This window comes from Parambassis ranga, chromosome 7 (assembly GCF_900634625.1).
Source record: "Parambassis ranga chromosome 7, fParRan2.1, whole genome shotgun sequence".
NCBI lineage: Eukaryota > Metazoa > Chordata > Actinopteri > Ambassidae > Parambassis > Parambassis ranga.
Window position 1 is genome coordinate 554,070 of NC_041028.1, and position 20,621 is coordinate 574,690.

General features: G+C 47.3%; 1 protein-coding gene across 9 annotated transcripts in view; it reads right to left on the reverse strand.

The window, feature by feature from the left end:
* Positions 1-20,621, reverse strand: part of plekhg5b (pleckstrin homology domain containing, family G (with RhoGef domain) member 5b) — a 56,802-nt gene that overhangs the window by 3,264 nt on the left and 32,917 nt on the right. For 8 of the 9 annotated variants that reach the window (XM_028410467.1, XM_028410466.1, XM_028410465.1 and 5 more), the window contains 15 exons: positions 15,221-15,362; positions 14,511-14,610; positions 14,282-14,342; positions 13,630-13,721; positions 13,245-13,381; positions 12,028-12,194; positions 4,560-4,751; positions 3,189-3,347; positions 1,967-2,062; positions 1,585-1,785; positions 1,026-1,136; positions 710-859; positions 492-629; positions 292-411; positions 73-205 (listed from right to left, as the gene is read on the reverse strand). In XM_028410467.1, the coding sequence (XP_028266268.1) occupies positions 73-205; positions 292-411; positions 492-629; positions 710-859; positions 1,026-1,136; positions 1,585-1,785; positions 1,967-2,062; positions 3,189-3,347; positions 4,560-4,751; positions 12,028-12,194; positions 13,245-13,381; positions 13,630-13,721; positions 14,282-14,342; positions 14,511-14,610; positions 15,221-15,362 (1,999 nt within the window). Of the gene's footprint in view, positions 1-72; positions 206-291; positions 412-491; positions 630-709; positions 860-1,025; positions 1,137-1,584; positions 1,786-1,966; positions 2,063-3,188; positions 3,348-4,559; positions 4,752-12,027; positions 12,195-13,244; positions 13,382-13,629; positions 13,722-14,281; positions 14,343-14,510; positions 14,611-15,220; positions 15,363-16,163; positions 16,309-20,621 lie in introns of those variants that run through there. The other variant, XM_028410469.1, reaches the window with a different exon arrangement.

Genomic DNA, 20,621 nt, shown 5'->3' on the forward strand with positions numbered 1-20,621 from the left:
GGATTTCCTGCTTTTCTCTGTTTACATCTGAGAACATAATGTTTGACATTTTGTCCTCCAGGCAGAGCTCACCGGGGTCTTTGAGCTCCTTACAGATGACGCTGTGGATGACGAGAGGCTGCCGGATGATTTTGACTTTCTCCACTCTTTTTACTGGCTTTGTAATTAGCAGCAGGTCAGTGAACAGGAAACAGTAAACCTCCATCTGAGGGGAACCAAACAGTAACACCTGTGACGTTTCTTATGTGACTGCAGCGTTCAGGCGTGGCTGAGTGGAGGATCAAGTCTTACCCGGCTGTCTTTGCCTTCCTTCATCCTCAGGGCTCCCTCCAGATGCAGCTGCCGCGTCTCCTCCGGTGCTACTCCCCTCATGGGCGCCATGAGGTCGAAGCGGTTGTACTCCTTCAGTATCTGAGGTGACAAAGGTCAAAGCATGAAGCACCGTCTCACATCAAGGCTTAATGTTGTAGAGCCCCCGAGTCGCCTCTTACCTTCTCCACCTCCTCACTGCTGCCCTCCACAGCCTCGTAGGAGTCGATGCGGGCGGAGATGGTGGCCAGCTTCTGCTGCTCCTGCCGCTGACGCATCTGGGAGTCCACGCTGTTGATGAAGCCCTCGACTGTCGCCACCTTGACGAGAAAAAACATTCAGACATCTGGCAGAGAGGAAAAGAACGGCTGCTTATAAAAACAAGTTTTCTACTTCTTACCATGCTGCTGACGACGTCGCGGGCCGACGGGTCGTCCGTCTTCTTGAGGATGCTCTTCAGCAGCAGGGGGTACTTGGTCAGTCTCTGGTGAGGCTTCGCCAACATGTCGGCCAGCTTCAGACGGTTACACTGTTTGTGGGTCTCTGCCCACTGGATCAGGTAAGAAACACAGGACGTCACACAGCAGCAATATGAAGACAGCCGAGGGTGTGTGTGTCCTGTCTGTGTCCTGTCTGTGTGTGTGTGTGTGTGTGTGTGTGTGTGTGTGTGTGTGTGTGTGTGTGTGTGTGTGAGTGTGTGTGTGAGTGTAACTGACCGTGACGTAGGTCCTGAAGAGCTCGTTGTCCCTGAGCAGTGTGCGCATGTGTTCCATGCAGCCCTCCTCCTCCATGCAGTAGCGGATATACGGCTGAAACCTGGAGCCAAACTGCACAAACAAAGGCGTCAGAGATGTTAGCACAGCAAAAACATGAACAACTTGTTCTGCTTACATCAAAAATGATACAATCGGTTAAATGACATCATTAAAACATCATATCAACTGTTACTGTGGTCATTAACCCTATAGTTCCTGTTATAACCTATATGCTGCTAAACCTTTGTATTTAAACGTGAAGCCCTGAAGCCTCTAAGACGTTGGTTATGGTCTAAACATGTCTCCTAAAAACTAACATACAAGGCCTTTTATTCCTGAGTTGTGTAAGCGTCATATTTCGGAGCATTTATCCGTAAATATCTCTTTATGCAATTTCCCCATTGTGGGACTAATAAAGGTTTCTTAATCTTAATCTTAATCTCTTGTAAGAGTTGGTCCACGTTTCTGAAAGATTTAAACATGAATGATATTTTTCTTCTAAACACACAGCGTCACTGACCGTCCGGAAGCCGTGGTGGAGGCCGGTGGGATCGAGCAGGGCGCGCGCCTGCCTGGCCTTATCCAGGACCGGCAGCATGACCTCGTTCCACAGACAGGTGTGGAGGCGGATGATCTCTTGGATGTTACTGAACAGCTTGGCGGGCTCCACCTCCGTCAGCAGGCCGCTCTCCTGCAGGTTCAGCAGCCCACACAGGAACAGCTGGACACAGAACAAAAGATAATAAACCTCAGACGTCGAAGGCGAACTGAGTGCACAGATAAAGACCGTGAACTTCCAACAAGAAGTTCATGGTCTTTATCTGTCTCTGCACAGAAGCCGCTTCATCCATGTGTGATCCTTAGCTCCGTCAGCAGACTACAGCCGCTCTCTCTGCACTTACATCAGTGATGACTCTGAGTTTCTTTATGTAGGTGGTCTCCGTGTGCAGCAGCTCCCATATCGCCTCCTGCTGGTGGAACTGTCGCCTTGTCAATGTCTGCACACACACACATAATTTATTAATACATAGGATTTAAATAAATGATCACTGATACACCGACAGCAGTTTATTAAATCAAACACCGTGACTCTGTCCTGAGGACGTATTAAACCGAAGGACTGAAGCTGCACGCTGATGCCTGGTGGGATGGTCATTAAGCCGTTTGTTCAAAATGTCCCACAGCAATGAACCTGTTTACAGACTGTCTCTCCATGTTCTTGACTCTCTGCCCTCCTTCACGTCTGTTTTAACTGGGACTCAGAGGATTGGCACCGCCAACATGGCGTCACATTGAGCTAAGCTGCAGCTCAGAGCTGCTGTACTGACACGTTATCAAGACTGTAAATAAAACATGGGTGATTTCACATTTCAGTTTTCAAGTTGTATTCACACGGGAGTGAAACCTGTGTCTAGTGTCAGAACTCTGTTGATAAATGTGTTTGATGTCAAACAATAAAGACCGAATTAGTGGAGAACATCTGGATTTTTTCCTCCCAGCAGTTGAATGTGGTAAACTGTGAGTGAACACAGGTCACTGTGCCACCGCTCAGCTCCTTTTATTGACAAGTCGTGTACACATTAACAGGTGGAAGCCGGCGATGGCGTGAGACAGCTGTTATCAGTTTACATCAGCATTTACAGATCCTCAGTGCAGCACTGCGATAAAGTCGTTTCATAACTTTTATTCCAGGAAAGCAGGCGTCAGGGTGAGAGTGATTAAAAAAGAAGGAAGTGAGAGTCGGGTCAGGTGTCTACCAGGAAGCAGGAAGTCAGGCTGCGGGTAATTACACCACACAGGGACTGTATGAGGATCAGAAGGACGGAGAGGGGCAGGAGCTGTTTAATATGATAATTATATTATTGATTTCTGATCTAAAAACTCCTTTATATCAGGCTTTTATTTACATTTTAGTCCAGTTAATTAAAAACCTTTGAAACATGTTCAAAATATGTTTTTTCACTTTTCTGTATTAAATACAAAAGATTTTTATAAATTATTTGGGAATTAGTTTTTGTTCCTGTTTGTATTTGTCCATCTGAGATTAAGAGTAACAGGCCTGTGTGTGTGTCTGTGTGTGTCTGTGTGTGTGTGTGTGTGTGTGTGTGTGTGTCTTCACTGTACCTCTGAGTCGTCCAGGAGCATCTGCCAGCTGTCCTCCAGGCTCAGGTCCTCCCCCTCCCAGGAGTCCTGGTGGAAGGAGAGCTGCCGCGGCACCTTGGGCAGCCCGAACAGCGTGTAGGACTGCAGCTTGTTGTGGAGCTGCTCCAGACGGTCCACCTCCTGTGAGGAGATCACAGAAAGCCTGATTAGCCTGAGAGCGTGAGGACTGGCTGTCCATGACTGTAACTGTAAGTGAAGAAGAGTCTGTATCATTAGCATACAAACCCTGTCCTCCTTTTACTGGCGCCTTCATTCCTAAATCCAACAGTAGCTGCTATTCAGGTCTTTGTTGAGCTGGCAGGCCTTATGTAGTTATGAAAATGAGCTCTGAGCATTGAGACCATGTTAACAATAGAAGATGGGGGGGGGGGCATGCACCACTGGCTTCATGAAACCGTTTTAGACAAAAATCTGATTAAGATAAATTTAGGAAAGAATCCTAGTTCAGAGTTTGATGTCTTGCTGGAATTGTGTGATGTGACTGGCAGATGTTTAACCCTGCAGCATGGAGGGTGCCAGAGGTCCAGGTCCTGGAGCAGGATCTCTGGCCCTAAGGGGGTTAAGTAGGACAAACGGGGTGAACAGAGATGAGGCGGACACTGACGGGTGACTGACAGATACTGTCCGTGCCTGACATCTGCTACTGTGCAGGATGTGACCTCAGGGACAGGGACACAATGGGAAGTGTGTGTGTGTGTGTGTGTGTGTGTGTGTGTGGGCCTGTACTTCACTACAACTGGAGTTGATGATTGTTTGTCCAAAGAAAAGACTGTGCTGTGTGCTAGGAGGCAGATTAACAGTCTGTGTTAATCCGACATTTGGACGATGCTTAAACTAATCAAGTGTGATGTACAGTTCCAAACCAGCAGCTCTATATTTCTGTGCTTCCAATGTAAGGACGGAAGCTTGAGGCCAGCAGTCACATGACCAAAAATCTAATGTATCCTGATCTATGCTGAATTGATCTGCAGGCTGTTGACAGTTAGAGGCTGCTGACACCTGTGAGCACTGAGCTCTCTCCTTGGAGCTTTTGTTAGAGTTGATATAATCAAGGAATCATTGATGGAACTGAGTGTTCCAGGGCTGCTGAGAGGAAACTGTGTGAGCCAACAAGTCAGGAGACTAAAGGGAAACGACTTCAGCAGGACTCAGGGAGATATGCCCCCCCCCCTCCCCCGGCCGGTTGCTACTGTTTTGTTTTTCGTGTTATTTGAGTCTGAGACACGTCTGGGCAGCAGACCTGCCACCACCACTGTGGGTCCTCTCCTGCTGCACACACACAATTAAAACCATCACATCCTCTGGTGTTTCATGGGCTCTGACGAGCGCTACCTTGACAAAGGGCCCGGCTCCAGCATTGGAGCTGAAGAAGCCGCTGAAGCGGCTGGCAGCGCGGTTCTTCCAGCTATCAGGACCGGCTCCGACGCTGGGCAGAGAGCCCCCGATCTGGCCCAGAGCGTCTGGAGTGGGAATGTTGGCCTCCCCCAGGAACTGCGTTATGTCCTTCCTGCGCCGCGCCTGACCCTGAGCAGAGGAAAGGACAGAAGAATATTTACACGGTGAAACAAACAGAAAATGAAAGATAGTCCTGATGGGAAAACACAAAGGTTTCCAGTCTGACAAAAAAGAGACAATGACGGAATGATGAAGACAAACAGGAAGTCAGAGGGGAATTCTGCGAGGGATGACATCAACCCGACTGTGGACGCTGTCCTAATGGCTGGACACAAACAGGACAGGGAAGGACGGCCACTTCCTCACACTGACTGCTGATGACATCACAAGGAGCGAGGAGTTAGGTCGTTCCATAAGACCTCCCCCCCCCCCGGCCCATTGTTACACTGTCAGCAGCACTCGCTCCGGCACCCTGAGCTCTTTACGAGCAGCAGCAAAGCAAACAAACAGGCCGCCGCCGTATCTGAGGAAGCAGTTGTTTTTGCCGTTTGGACTGTCAGTGCTGAGGAATCTCACACACACACACACACACCTTCAAATGCAGAGACAAGGACACACATTCCTGGACCTGCCATTCCAATGGAATTCTTTCCCTGATCACGCCTCGTAATCACAAACAAACACTCACTCACACAGGGCTGCGAGGCTGCGGTCCAAAAACACAAACTCTCCCTGAGTAAAGTGCTCCGAACTTAAAGCAGCTCCACTGGTGAGCAAAGTGTGCGCAGCATTTTTTATATATATCAATTATTTTGCAGCTTTTTTGTCTTAAAAACGGCACAAAACACCGACTGGATTCATCAACAGAAAATATTTCAGCCTTGTTTGATTTAAGGTAGATTTATAGAAGAAAAACTGCACAAGTCGAATATTTCCCATATCCCAATGTAAACTGATCATGACATGTATATGTTCCAGGATGAAATGTAAATATATAAAGTTCGGCTTGAATTGTTCTGCATCACACAGACTCACATGTTTGAAGAAATAAAGAGGAGCACAGTGGCTGAGACAGAGCTGCTGGACAAACAGAATAGTAAATCTAAAGAGAGAGAGAGAGAGAGCATCCAGATCTTCAAGCAGCTTTTTCAGCTCTTTCATCGAATTCTCTTCAAAGAGACGTCACAAAAATTAAACAACAAATTAATGGCGAAAAAGGGAAAGTCTGGATGCCTGGTTAGTGTAGAGAGTATCAGATGAAGAGAACAAGCACAAAGACAAGGTCAGGAAGTCCTAATAAAAGCCATCAGCAGCCCCCCCACATTAACAGTGCTCACCATGGAAGCCAGAGGCATGTCAAAAGTAACAAAAACCATCCTAATCCTTCAGTTGGACTCATGGATCGCAGCCCATTCTGAGCCAGCTGCTTCTCTCTCTCAGCTTCCAGCCTCCTCTCTCTCCTCCGCTCTGTCCTCGCCGTCTGCCGCCTGATTTCCACGCTGACACTCGACCTCCCCTCGGTCAGTCAGGTCTGCCTCTCCTCTCCCGTGTCCACGCAGCCAGCGGTGAAACCAACTCACTGAGGCGCCTGCCTGCTTGCATTTCATGCAGACACTGGCCTGGAGTCATAGCAACCAGGAGGATCTGCCTCATTGTGTCGGGCAGGAAAGAGGCCGATCTGAATATTTGGAGGTGGAGTCAGCGCACAGCGTGCAGGGAGCTCCCTGAGATGCTGAATGCTCTTTAAGTCTTTTAGGCTCATTAGGAAGCAAAGCCGTGTTTTTACTTTCTTATCTTCAATCACTGTTTCGCCTTTGAACAATGCCAGGAGAGCCGGCCGAAAACATGGAGAGAAATTTCCCCCAATCGGGAACCCTTTCCTTTGTTTACTGGCTGGTCTCAGCACATTCAATACACTGCTCATATACCGAAGATAAGCATGAGCCAGTCCTCCTCCTCCTCCTCCTGGAGGCCAACAGCCTGACATTAGAGTGCAGCTAGGATTAAATCATTCTTTCCGATGTGTATTTTTCTGCATTAAAACTCTTTTATTTCTTCAGCCGGAGCCACCACACAGCCACAGCGAACATTCAGCTGCTCTGTTCATGTCTCTCTTCACTAATTATGTTTACAAGCCTCCCCCTGTGTAAACCTGTCAGTCACAGCAGAGGGAGGAGCCTCATGAAGCCCGTGCAGCCAGGTTAATGAGATCAAACACAGTGTGTGCTGATCTTATCGCTGCTGTGGTTTGTGGTGTTAACCTTGGTCTGAATAGAGGCGGGGGGGGTTGTATTAAAATAAGTGGCAACAAAGAGAAAAGCACCCCCCCCCTCCTTTATGTGAACTGATAACACCCCTTGATCAGGCGGGTGATTAACGATGGGGAAACAGTGCGACCCTGAGCTTCCTGCACAGATACAGTATGTCACATGTGCATGAGCAGGAAACAGAAACTAAAAGCTGCTCGCCGCTCTGAGGGGGTGGAGAAAACCCCGACAGCCACACAAACAGAAGAACATGAGCGTGACAACGATCCACATCCATCAGGCACAGCACAGCCCAGGCGTCACCACCAGGAGAAACACTTTGAAACAAGAAGAACTCAGACTCGTTCTGTGCAGGTCGGATTAAACAGTCCTGCACACAACACATATTCTAATTCTACATGAACCTGAGATCCAGAGTAAATACAGACTGTAACACGTCTCACAGATGTCCTCAAACCTCTGAAGGTGAACTAACCAGCCCCTGCAGCCCGCTCTGCCTCCTCTGCCTCACCCCTGCCTCACCCCTGCCTCACCCCTTCCTCAGACCTCTCACCTGACAGTCGCTCGGCGTCTTCACGACAGGAGGAGGCGACTCGGGTATCTCCGAGTCCGCCTGCAGCAGGTCCCAGCTGTGCCATGACGACAGCCGACCGAAACGAACCATTTCCACAGGAAGTGATGAAAAAAGAAAACCTCAAACTTAAAAAACGTCTTGAAACCGTCTGAGCAATCAGGATGAAGGCGTCTCCAGGAACACACACTCCACAGAGAGGAGAAGCATCGCAGCTCTGCCTGCCTGGTCCTGCAGGCACGGTGTGTTACAGACAAATAACCATCATAAAGATGTGTTGGCCCAGCAGCAACCTCCACCTGAAGGGTTCCCTCCTCCTCCTCCTGCAGCTCCTCCCACACCACATGGGGAATAAACTCCTAGCACCTGATATAATTAGTGTTACTAGAGACTAACAAACACATGAGTCATATAAACTCTCCACCGACTGGATGAGCAGATTCTAATATTAGATCTGTAAAGTGATACTGAACAAAAAAATAACGCCCCACATTCTGCTGAAACTAGTGTTCACTACAAGCACTGGATCATATATATCATATATATTACTTTTATGATTCATTAGTGTATAAAATATCATCTAAGCCCAGCCAACAAAAACCTGAAACAATTATCTCATGTTATTAAAAACTATGAATTTCAACAAACTCTGAGATTCAGGAAGTTTCATTTGATTTTGATTTAAAAAATGTTGGTAAAAAAATTAACTGGAATCATTGGAGTGTTATAGAAATAATCAAATGTTAGCGTGTTAGCTACAGAGATTTTTACACGTGCTACCAAAAAATGTTCACTCTGCTTAAAAAACAACTAAAAACCTAAATCAACCATGGCTTCCCGGCTTTGCTGAGGAGTGTTTTATGTTTTACAGAATCTTGTTTATTCAGACAAGTAGAACTGATGTAACATACTGTATAAACTGGAGCTGAGGTCAGGATGAAATTAACATGAAAGAAGCTTATCAAGTCAATCACTGACACTTCTCACTCCATTAACAAACTGTACCGACTGTGTTATGTGTCAGTTCAACACTTTAAGGTTGGGTGCAGCCGTGACGGCCCGTGTGACCGTCACAGCTATTGTCATTCAAACGACTCAGGTGATGGACAGCTGGGCCCATTGTGAGCCCTCAGACAGTGAGAGAAGAGGCTGCTGTTGTGTAATGAAGCGCACTGTATGACCCAGTTTAAGAGGGAAAGAAATAATGACTGCTGCTGACGTGTTCTTCCAGGTAAAAGCACAGTGGTGAGCATTGTCTGAGCAGCATGAAGACGATATCTGAGGCCACTGAAGAACGTTTTACAGGACAACCTGCCACTTCCTTCTCCGAGCTGCCAGCTGGAATGTGGGCCCTCTTCCTCGTCGACATGTGTCTCTGGCCCTCAGGGCTTTCTGTCTTCACATACAGTATTACTCCTGCATGGAATCCTTGTGTATCATGAAACAACACTCTCTACACCGTCTGTCTATTACATAACAAACTGCTCCAAACCCCCGAGGCAAAGTTTCCCCTTTGAATCTGCTGCGGACTTATTATCGCTCACTTACAGTTCATCCAGAGGGAGAACAAAGGCAGGAAGGCACGGGGCTGTTCTCCAAGGTGAACATTAAATGAACAAAGAGTGAAATACTGTTTTTAAGATCTCCACAACTAATGACAGCCGGAGAGTTCTGAGAACCAAACTGCCTGCAAAATGGAAACAAAGTGCAGACACACACATGTCAGCATGAACAAAATACACACGCATGGCCACTACTAAAACCAACGACAGCATGTTTTAATGATCTGGTAACTGATTCAGATTTGGATCAGCAGAAAGCGGGCCGCCCACAGTTCTCCTACATGGTGTTGTTCCTTCTGAATGTATAGTTCATATGTGGGAGAACGATGGAGGCCGGCTGAACAATAACAACAAGTAATCCTTATTATATCTAAGTATTTATACTCAAATACTCACTACCAGCTCACAGCTATTTGAACGTCTAGGTCCAGGTCTCTGTATGCAAGACGCACAAGTATTATTTAAAGAAGAATTAAAGCATGTCTATGTGCACGTGAGGGGTTAAAGAAGTAAAATTAACACATTAATCAGTGTGAGTGTGTAGAGCATTAAAAGAAGCGTGAAGATTCAACACGTGGTTTTCTCTACATCTGGAGGATGTATCAGCTGAACACACAGGGCTGTAACAAGGCGAGGCCGCAGCGAAGCAAATAATGCTGCTGCAGGTTATGGACTTCACTCCGCATGTGTTCACTGTGCTATGTGAGTGAATTATATGAGGAGGGAGAGCAAGGATCGATGTACGGGCGTACGGACCATCACCAGGTCCCAGACGGCTCAGTTATCTTTATGACGTCTGTAAAAGTGAAACGGTTCCTCGGTTTCTGTTCTGGGGAAAAGTCAACGAGTGTGTGAAGTGATACAATAAGAGAAATGCTAACACTTGCTGTCTGATGACACTTTGGAGTACACAAAGGGAAACACCTGGAGCCCGACCCTGGGGATTTCACTGTTCCTACAACTTTCAGTTTTACTTCAGTAGGAGCAGGCGGCCTGATCAGCCCTCCTCACTGCAGTCATTAGATGGTTTGTGTTGTTGAACTAGTTTCTGTATCAAAGGCAATATGACACTGTGAGGGTATAAGAGGACGGATTATTTGCAAATGGTGCAATAAATACGGTGCTTTACGGGACCTATCAGCAGGACTGGAATGCAGCTTTGACCAATCGGAGCACTTGGCCAAGGATTCCTTTCATCAAAGCTCTGTGCAGCCAATCACACTCTGCCAGAGGCAATAAAACGTCAGCATCTGTGCCATGATACACTTGAAAAACCCCTCTTCAGCCTGAGAAGGTAGCCTGACACAGACAGGACACTCGGCTGCATCTCCCTCTGACGCCTGGCAGAAAGCTGCGGCTGTGCCGACGTGCCGACCTGCTCACCAGGCAAAGATCTTTGCTTCTTTGACAAAAGCCTGTTATTCCATAAAAAACCACACATGAAAGTGTTTAATGGTGAGCGCCAAAGCTGCTGCCATAGAAACTCAAGAACCCCACACACAGCCTGCCCACACGTCCAACCAGAGCTGTCACCCTCCGAACAGCGTTCATGAAACAACACTGGCACCAAACAGACGGGGGTGCTGCTACAGGAAAGACACTGTCACTGTGTCTGGGTAAAATATGCAATATACATTCACAATGGGGAATCTCAACTGTCTATAGTTATAATCCTTAAATGCATCACAGGATTAAGATCAAACCTAAAGTCCTGATACTTCATCACTTAACTCATTAAATGAATAATTCATTAAATGTTTGCATGTTAACGATGTCTTTAGGAAGAGTTCTGCAGTTGCAGAGTAGACTAAAAACTGGTTTGTAGAAGCTGCTAATAAAAAATAACAGTTAATCAAAACAATGGCAGCTTTCCTTCATTGTATTCTTAGATTTCTGTCTTTCTAGCGGTGCTTCACACACAAAGACATGATTGTCTCTACTTGTAGGGAGGATTGTGCTGCTTCCTCAGAGGTGCACACCCAGGTTTAGAGGGTTAACAGTTTGAAGGCAGCACGATCGCCACACTACCAGCACATCACTGCCCCCCTGAGGACAAGCCCTGGTAGTGACGTCACTCCTCCCACCAAAATAAGGCCGATGTGTATGTACCCGCTGTTCGGCTGCACTGAAATTCCTAAAAAAATGCAGGTCAGACGCCGCATGACTAAAACTCTGTTTCCTCAGCAGCCTCCTGTTTGTGTCTGAGCTTCGTGACTAACCGCGGTGACTTTCCTCCAGACAGCTGTAAAACCCTTTTTACTAAGCCTCCACCCGTTCTCCTGCCCAAAGCAATGATGACAACTGTTTATAGTGCACACACACACACACACACACACACACACACACACAATAACTCACCTGTAGGTGGGGCTAGATTTGAGCTTAACAACCAGCGACCTGTTTGAAGAAGCGTCGAATGCTAAAACTGACTGAATGTGAACTGCAGTGTGTGCCGTCATCTCAGACCTGACCCCGGTGCTATACTCTCATGATTGGGTTCAATTAGTGTGATTGCTACAGCCCCTGCTGAAACAGTTCATGCATTACTCCATGCCCTGACATGAACCCAATGACTGGATGCCCTATATCCAAGCTCCAAGTCTGGCAGCCGTGGCTCAGGATCCTGCAGCCTCTCATCAGCAGCACAGCAGCCACTTCCTGTGACAGCAGGAAGCGCTGCAGTGGCAGAAGCTGTTCCTGAGGGAACTCTGGATCATTAAACGTGATTCAGAAGTTCCATCAGACACACCGAGCTGCCTGGCACGTACATACATGCCCTTTAAAAAGACACAAGCCTGAAAATCCACAAATGCATTCCCAGGATTCAGCTGGGCTGATCGCAGTAATGGAAGAGAGTGAGGTCATGATGAGATCACCGTGAGATACTACACCAGCCACAGGCTATGGGCAGGAGAGAAGGGTTATGGAAAAAGAGCAGAGGCTGTGTCTAAACAACAGAGTCCGAGGGTGTGTCTGCCCCCAGTGTGTGGTTCACATTTACTCACCAACAGATCGATGCTTTCACGGCGGCCCAGAGATCCGTGCTCCACCTTCTCGCTGCCTGGGGTGAGGATGTAAGGGCTCTGACCACCAGATGGCTTCATGTTGGGCAGACTGAGCGACCGCAGGTCCTTCACGCCCTGCTCTACTTTCAGCTCATCACCTGGCCGAGCTGCAGGAAAGAAAGACGCTGCTTGAGGCTTCCTTTTTTTGAGCTCGGAGTCATTTTATAACCACAGCTCAGAGGGTTAAGCACATAGTTAGATTTCAAGACAATTCACTGATGCTTACCACCTGCAAGCATCAGGAAATGAGCTACAACCTGAACCTGGCCATCAGATTTGAAAGGAATAATAAGAAAACAGACACAAAGCAATGGAGCATTGTGTGGATTATCTCCTTCAGTGCTGGTCTGACCTCTGAGGGGAAGCTTTAGCTGCTAAGATCTCAAAATGAACCAGCCTGTTGTTCATGTGTCTGCGTGAGGGACTAGTGTAATGCAGGGTTTTTAAAAGCTGCCTGTTGATGTTTTTAAAAACCGTCACAGAGATCAATAGATAGAGAATCAGAGGTCTAGATGCTGCGACTTCATCACTGGATCTCTTGAACATGCCTTCAGTCCAGAGACTGTAGCAAGTTCCTGTTACTGTGAGGCCACAGCTAGGAATCAGAACAACTCTCCTGGAACAGGACTGAGTGACATATTAGCGGGATGGAGGCCACTCCTTTTCCCCTCTGGTCAGGAAAGTGGCCCGCGCCTCTGCCTGCTCAGCCATTGTTGAAGCACACAGATAAGGTGATATCTAAAATACATCATGACGGCTCACTTTCAACGAACAGAACAAAGAGCCTTTTCTAATGTGGGTGACTCATTGTGTTGTAACAGTGTAGATCTGTCGTGTGACAGATTCTTTAATCTGCAGAAAGGAGCGTTGTAAACACACATTAATAAAGCCACCGTGCTGAACTGTGTCTGTGACAAGTCTCCTCTGACACATGAGTCGATACGTCAGCTAACCTAACCTAAGGGAACTGAGAATTGTAGCAACAATACACACTTGAGAAAAGCGCTCTGAAAATGATAGTGAGCAGTTCCACTCTGTCTCAGCCAGCTCCGAGATCACTAATCATCAATGTATCAATGAATGAACATGAACTGAAGCCTCATCTATTCATGCAGCACTGACAGAAGCTTTAATGACATTAGTCAGGTTGTTTTTACCTTTAACTTTGAGGTAGTGTCCTCCGAACCGGTAGGCCTCGAAGTTGAGAGACAGCGGCGTGTTGGACTGATCCAGGAACAAGTCAACCCGGGACAGCTCAATGCCGTTCCTCTCAAATACTGGACCGAGAACCTCTCTGTTAACACATGAAGATACAGCTCAGAACCTCTGTTAACACATGAAGACACAGCTCAGAAGATGATAGAAAGCTGCTAATTAGAGTCTGAAGGGGCCGTGTCCTCCTCCTCTCCTCCTCCCCTCCTCCTCTCTCCTGCTCTCTCCTCCTCCCCTCCTCCTCTCTCATCCTCTCCTCCCCTCCTCCCCTCCTCTCTCCTCCTCTCCTCCCCTCCTCTCTCCTCCTCTCTCCTCCTCCTCTCCTCTCACCTCAGAGTCTTCTTTTTCATTGCAGGTACGATTTCAGTGTTGATGTCCACATTGAGGTCAAACTTCAGGCTGAAACACTCCTTGCTGGGGTCCTGCAGGGGCAGCACACACACTGTTAGCTCACACAGGGGGAGGCAGTGCAGCAGTGTGCACATGCTCTGTGTTACGACCCTGGCTCAGGGGGTAGCAACATGACAGCACAGCAAGTGGTTTAAAATAAGATTTACATTTATTTACAAATTAATTTACAACGGAACTAACAAAATAAACAAGGTGGTGTGGTGTGGCTCTGCTCCTGCTGGCTGAGAGAGAGAGAGTGAAGAGTGGAGGAAGGGCCTTCTTATACCCTCAGCAGATGACCAGGTGCAGCTGATCAGTAGAAGGTCCCTGTTGATTGGGCATCTGAAACAAAGCACAGAACCAACCAAAAAAACGAACACCCCAGTGGACGTAACACTCTGCTGGTCCACAGGGGGGCTCCTTCTGACTGCACAGAGTACTGTTATATATATATAAATATAAGAATCTCCTGTTCTGTGTCATGGCTGATGTGTTTCACAACCCTCTGTGATATTCTTCCAGGTCCTTACTGGAACAGAGAGCAGTCTGTGGAGCTTTAGGGGTTTAATGTTGCAGCTTGTGTGTCACTTACATCAGTGTGTCGCCTGCGTGGCTTCTTTTTCGCCAGTTTCATCCCCACTGTTTTGCGTTCCCTGCAACACACACACACAAGTTACCACACTTTCACAGGCTCTTAAAAATATGACAAACTGCCTGACCGCCAGGATACAAACACACTTTGTAAATGATCCACTGTGCAATGACAGACAGGCAGAAGGAACATGTGAACACTAGCATGACGCAACAGGAGGGCTACTGACCCGCGGTCGTTGCTCCCCTCATCCTCTTCCTCCAGGTCGGAGGGGGGGCTGGTGCGTGGGGGACAGGAGCGCGTTGACACGTTCCGAGCCAGGATGGAGGCTAAAGGGCAAGACAACACAGCAGTCACTGCTGGATCACACAGAATGATTCACTGGTTCACCCAGAAAATACAGCACTGGCTGCATCCGTCTGGTTACACATCAAAACCAAGAAAATTCCTCTCTGCTTAACCTGAAATATCACAGACTGATGACCAGATGATGCGTCTCAAATCACAGACGTCCATCTTTATATTTATTGCTTTCAGTGCACTGTTCACACGGTCAGGTGCGGCAACTGGTTCTCCAGATGCTGTACTCGTAGTGGACACTTCTCCTGGGTCTCAATTTGGGCTCTCTTCATGTGATGGGCGGTGCTTATTAATGCCAAACGAACTATAAACAAACTCAAACTAAATCAGGGCGCCACAGGCAGCATGAACAGAATGCTACATTTTTCTATTTAGACTCATTTGGGTGAACCGTCTCTTAGTTTCCTGATATAAATATATGATCACACGCAAGTGTTCAAAGAAGCTGTGCAGCACCTTATTTAGACAACAATGGCGTCCCTGATATTTACACAGTGTGAAGTCCTATACTGAGGTAATGGAGATGACGTCATCACTGTCAGAGGCAGAATACCAAATAAAGGATTTGTGCAGGTCTACCTTGAGGTTGTAAGTCAAATCGGGGGTGCCGGTCAAAGTGCATGTTGTCTGAGTGCTCTGAGTGGCAGCGTGAGTCACATGACTCACACAGGTGAAGGGGGCTTTTGCTATTCAGGTCTTGGCAGTCTGGGTGGTGGCAAACCTAAACACAGAACCAGGAGAGAGAGAGAGTCAGACAAAGCTTCAAATACAACAACAACAAAAAACACATTCACAGGGCCGGGCCGAAGTGAAAAGGGCACAACAGTCACACAGGTTCAGAGTAAACAGCTCCCTGCCTGGCTATTGTTTCTGCCTGTAAACGACCGCAGAGGCTGCCACGAGCATTCCTGAGGTGTGGTGACTCCCACCTTCCCACCATCTGCCCCCCCTTCTGTGGGAGGACAGCTAATTGACTTAAAGTCAGTCTTGTGTGCTGATATGGGACCAGCTCACACACACTGACATAATCCGAAACTGCATCCTGAGAGGTGAAACAATATAACCGGCCGCAGGTCTGGAACTGGGAGACGTCCAAAAGCCCCAGCAACATGCAGCAGAAGGCTGCAGGATTAAGTCTGCCTCTGCTCAGACATACCCGGCTACCCCCCTCCTCACCACGAGGAGACACTTCTATGTAAACCTCCTCACTCCACCCTGTGTCACCCCCTGCTCCGTCACCCACACCCGGGTGCAGGAAGCGAGGACGTATGGGGAGATACAATGGAGGTCCTGCTAATGTACTTCCTGTCATTGTTTCCATGTACTCAGGAGGAGCAGTGTGTCTGTGCATGTGTGTGTGTGTGTGTGTGTGTAAATATGAGCACACCAGAGGCCCGTCTAGCTTTCATGTAAACAACAATAGATCCGCGAGAAGTCGACGCCAGCCCAGTTACATAGGCCCATCTGTCAGAGCACACCCAGAGTTAAGAGCAGAGCATTTAAACACAAATGAATACTCTACCGTGGTGTTGTGCAGATGGGTGCGAGTCGGTTCCATATCCATGCCAGCAGGCACCCAGGACCCCAAGTAAACATCCAACCTGCCACCTTGTTGGCCTGCTAACTCACTCTGCAACCCTGCCTTTATTAATCCACTCTTCTCAATGTCTAGCCAGGTATAATCGCAGATTTTAAGGAGCAGGTCGCAGAGCTGTAAGAGGACAGGAGGGTGGAGGGGGGAGCAGGGATAAGGTTAAGGGAGGGCGAGGAGGCGTCCCAGTGAAGATATAAAAACCAAAGCAGGAAGAAGGAATAAAAAGGTCTGTCTAGAAGCTTTTCAGAAGTACAAAGCCCCCCTAATCTTGCAGCCTAATTGGTGCCTGTGCTCTGTCAAAGCCATCTGACGGTCCTGCGGAGATTAAACAGCCCCGCTCTGAGCTCCACGAGCCAGGGTCCACTCCTCTCTTTCCTCTCTCTCCCTTTCTTCTCTGTCCTCTGCCACCACCCGTACAGACTCCTCCCTTCCTCCTATACACCCAGGGTCACTATACCCAGACAGTGCCCCAAGCAGAGAGCAGACTTAAATAGAGTCTGAGAGCCAGTGAGGCTAAACACAGTAAGAGGAACAAGGCCAAAATATTACATGTGTATTAAACAAAACCGTAAAGAATCTGTGATAATTAGCAGTTAGAAGGCCAAATATTGAGTTGCACTTGTGAGGCATTGAGATGACCTCTCCTTACATGCTAGTACTTCCCTGTGTTTGTGAGTATTCTGTATTGTGGTGTGGTTACTGCAATGAAGGAGGATCATGAGAACATTTCACAATCACTGCAGCTGATGACGTTCAGCTGCTTGCAGGTACAGATGTCTGAGGCGTCTCACCTCTGACTGACTCACTGACCTGAACCTACAACCCGACGACCACAAACAGGAATCTCTTACGACATCATCTGCTTTTCTGAAGTCAACAGACGCACAAACATTTTCATACAGAGCAGCGAAACGTCCCCCTCACATATAGGTGCTGGATTCTCTGTGAGGTGCAGAGACAAGTCGGCCAAGGCTGGACCCGAAGGGAATACCAGCAAATCAAATGCCATATTTAGACAATGGTGCAGAAAGGTGAGCTTTCCTCACTATGGAGTCGGGGCGTTCACATTCCTGCTGTAGCTAAAGCAGCTGAAAAAATGGAGTGTTTCAGCCAAGACAAACGAGTGCATCACAGGAGGAAGAAAAGCCTCTGTTAGTGAAGAGAATGGAAAAACTCAAACCTAAAGTGCCTGTAATCTCACACTCATGACAGATACCTGAAGATATACAACTAACAAAGGAAGGACACACAGAGATCCTTTCAATGCCCAGCATTCCTATCAATGTGAGGGGTGATTGATACTTTGGTGTGAGGTCGACCTGACTTTATCTGTCTGTCTCATTATCTGTCTCTTTCAGGATCAGTTTCCCAGCACAAAGCGGAGAAGGAGACTATAAGGTGATGGTGCAGGACAGCTGAGCGGGAGCCATGCGTGCCTGTGTGTGAATGTGCATGAGACAACATGTGTCATGTGAGTGTGTCGCGTGTGTCCCCGGCATGCCTGCCCTTAGATCTGCCCGGATTAGCAGGGTGTTTCGGGTGGGGGAGCATGACTGTAGATGAAAACTACACACACACACACACACACACACACACCTCCACGGCCCAACAGCTGACAACACACACACAGACCCCACGACGGCCCCTTTGTCTTGGCTTAGCGCTGCCACGTGGCACCTGCTTCTGCACCCTGGTTTCCACACATCCTGCTGCAAACGTGCCACTTCTCAAACACAGGCATGCCCACTCCAAGGCTGTGTCATCGATGAGCAGCGCAGCAGCTGTGATAAAGCTGCTCTTGTTTCAACCGTGATGGGAGTCTTCTGAGGTGAATCAGGATAATTACCTTTAACACTTAATCCTCCATACACTCACACACTTTACAGCACAGGGTGTACCCACTGCTGAGATAAGAGTTCAAATACCGAACAAATGACTGACCGTAAAGACAAGTAAGGTGGTTATTCCAAGTTTGGATCAAGTTAGTGCTGGCCGATATATCTAATATACACGATGTACCGCAGCTCGACTGACTACATCGTCTATCCCACTACACTACGTCACTCGCTGTCGTGCACAGCAGAGAGCTTTTATTCTTATCGTCTATCATAACTGATAAAACTACCTGAGCGGCATTAAGACTGGACGACATTAAAAAACACACAGTGCACAGCGTCCGGTCTAAACTCTCAGTCCGACATCAGGCTAACAGTCCTCCGTCTCTCGGCCCGCAGCATTCAGCTGTCTGTACAGTTTATTAACCTCGCTCAAAAACTTCTGTGTTGTTTAAAGATCTTGTACTACCAGTGGGAGCTCTCACTCCTTCCATTATTCACACTACTACATACACACACAAACACACAGTGACACGGGCGACAGGGAGAGTGGGACATCTGTATCATCAAAGATCTTTGGAGCACCGTGAGGATAGATGATAGAAACATGTCTTCACGCTTGCTCCTGCCTCTGACGCTGCAGAACTGAACCACTTCCAAACGGACTTTTTAGGGGCGAGCTCTACTCTGCTGCCGGATACAGGTGGAGGAGGGCTTTGAACTATGGGAGCACAGGGATGTGTGTCTGTGGTGGAAGTCAAAATCATAGAGCAAGTTTAAATTAATCAATAACATTGATCACCCTGCCCTAGTGTAAAATCAGCTATGCAGCATGAACAATAATGTTTTAATGGAACACAGATCCTGGCATGTTTACATGAATCAAACTGTTAATTCAAGGCAAAGGCGAAAAAATGTAGATATGTATTGTGTATCGTGACATGGCCAAAAAATATCGGGATATTAGTATCGCCATAATTCAAGTCATGATTTATAATTAAAGATGAGACTCTTTGGTTTAGAGCAACAGCCAAGCAGTTTAATTTGGCAACAACTTCCTCAGCACCGTTTTTTTCTGACTTTGTAAATAAGCTTCGGACAGCTCGCCACATCCACACAAGCTGGAGAATCTGTGGGTGATATGAAATAACATGACGCTCTGTGAGAAATGCTGCAGATAGATTCAGATCACAGGGCTGACTCAAGGCCAATCTATCACAGGGCCACTTCTAACTGTGTTATGCTCTTCCTGGTTTTTGTTGAGGAAAAAAAATGATACTCCTGCCTGTTCACAACCTGGCTGCGTCGCCCCGCCACCCCAGTCGACTTCACTCAGCCTTCCTCCGTAACAGCTTGTCCTGCCAGAGCACACCTAGCACTTATGTAATAGCACGCATCACCCTGTGAGTTTGCATCAGGTTAAAGGAGGAGCACACAGAGGGTACGTGAGCCTCGGGCTACGGTTTCTCTCACAACACGAGGAAAAAACAACCACATCCTTCGGTTGGCGTTGTTGTGTAAAAGTTGACTGAGTTTGTATTTAGAAATGCTGAAAACAAAACTCATTATCTTTTATCCCAAGACTATTTTTTCGGAGAAATAGACGCCCACTTCATAAACATTGTACCCCAGCCTACTTAAACTGAGCCGTGTCCGTCTGTGTGTGAGCTGACTGAATCTCTGTGCATGGTCTTTCATTTTTTTCAAGGGTTCTTAAACAATATATTTTACTTCAAAAAACCAAAACAAATCTCTTGTTCTGGAAGACCTCTGGATGGAACAATGTGATAATGAAAGCAACCATGATAACCGGAGAGATGGATGAGTGGTAAAACACAGGTTCATCAAGCACGTGGGAATACTAGAAGTAAGGAGAAGAGCTATGCTCCACTTCAACCTCACAAAAACTACACAACAAGTACAAGTAGGTGGTTTTATGTATGCGCCCCACAAAAGAAAATACCGCAGAAGAATATAGAATCTTATCTTTATTGGCATATTGTGAAAACATGACTTTTCCCACACACACACACACACACACACACAGCCAGCTGTTTGTCATAGTGGTGCCCACACCCAAAGAGCAAACTTAACTCCCTGACCATTGTTCCATCATCAACCAGCACTCCCACTAACTGTACATGAAATCAAAGCTAACCTGAACAACACTAACACTTCATATTGGGGGTAACACATAATACTGTTTGGGCCAGATGCAGAAATAGTCTTAGTCTTTGTTGAGACTGCGGTGACATCCTGGTACATTGTGTTTAATGACATAGGCTGACTTTAATGCTTACTATCATCACTCCACTCCCACAGAAAAAAGGGCTGCTGTAAGGTCCTGTCCTAACATGCAAGTCATCACCGACTTGGCAACTGGTCACGCTTCTTCTCAGCAGTAAGTTATGTTATGTTAGCATTAACAGCGCTGCTCATCTGCAGAGGAGGAGCCAAGGTAACAGTCTTTGCCTGCTTTTCTCAGCCTTCTTCTTCTTCTTCTCCTTTTTTTCCACACAAACAGAAAGAAAAACCCAATAAACACCTACGC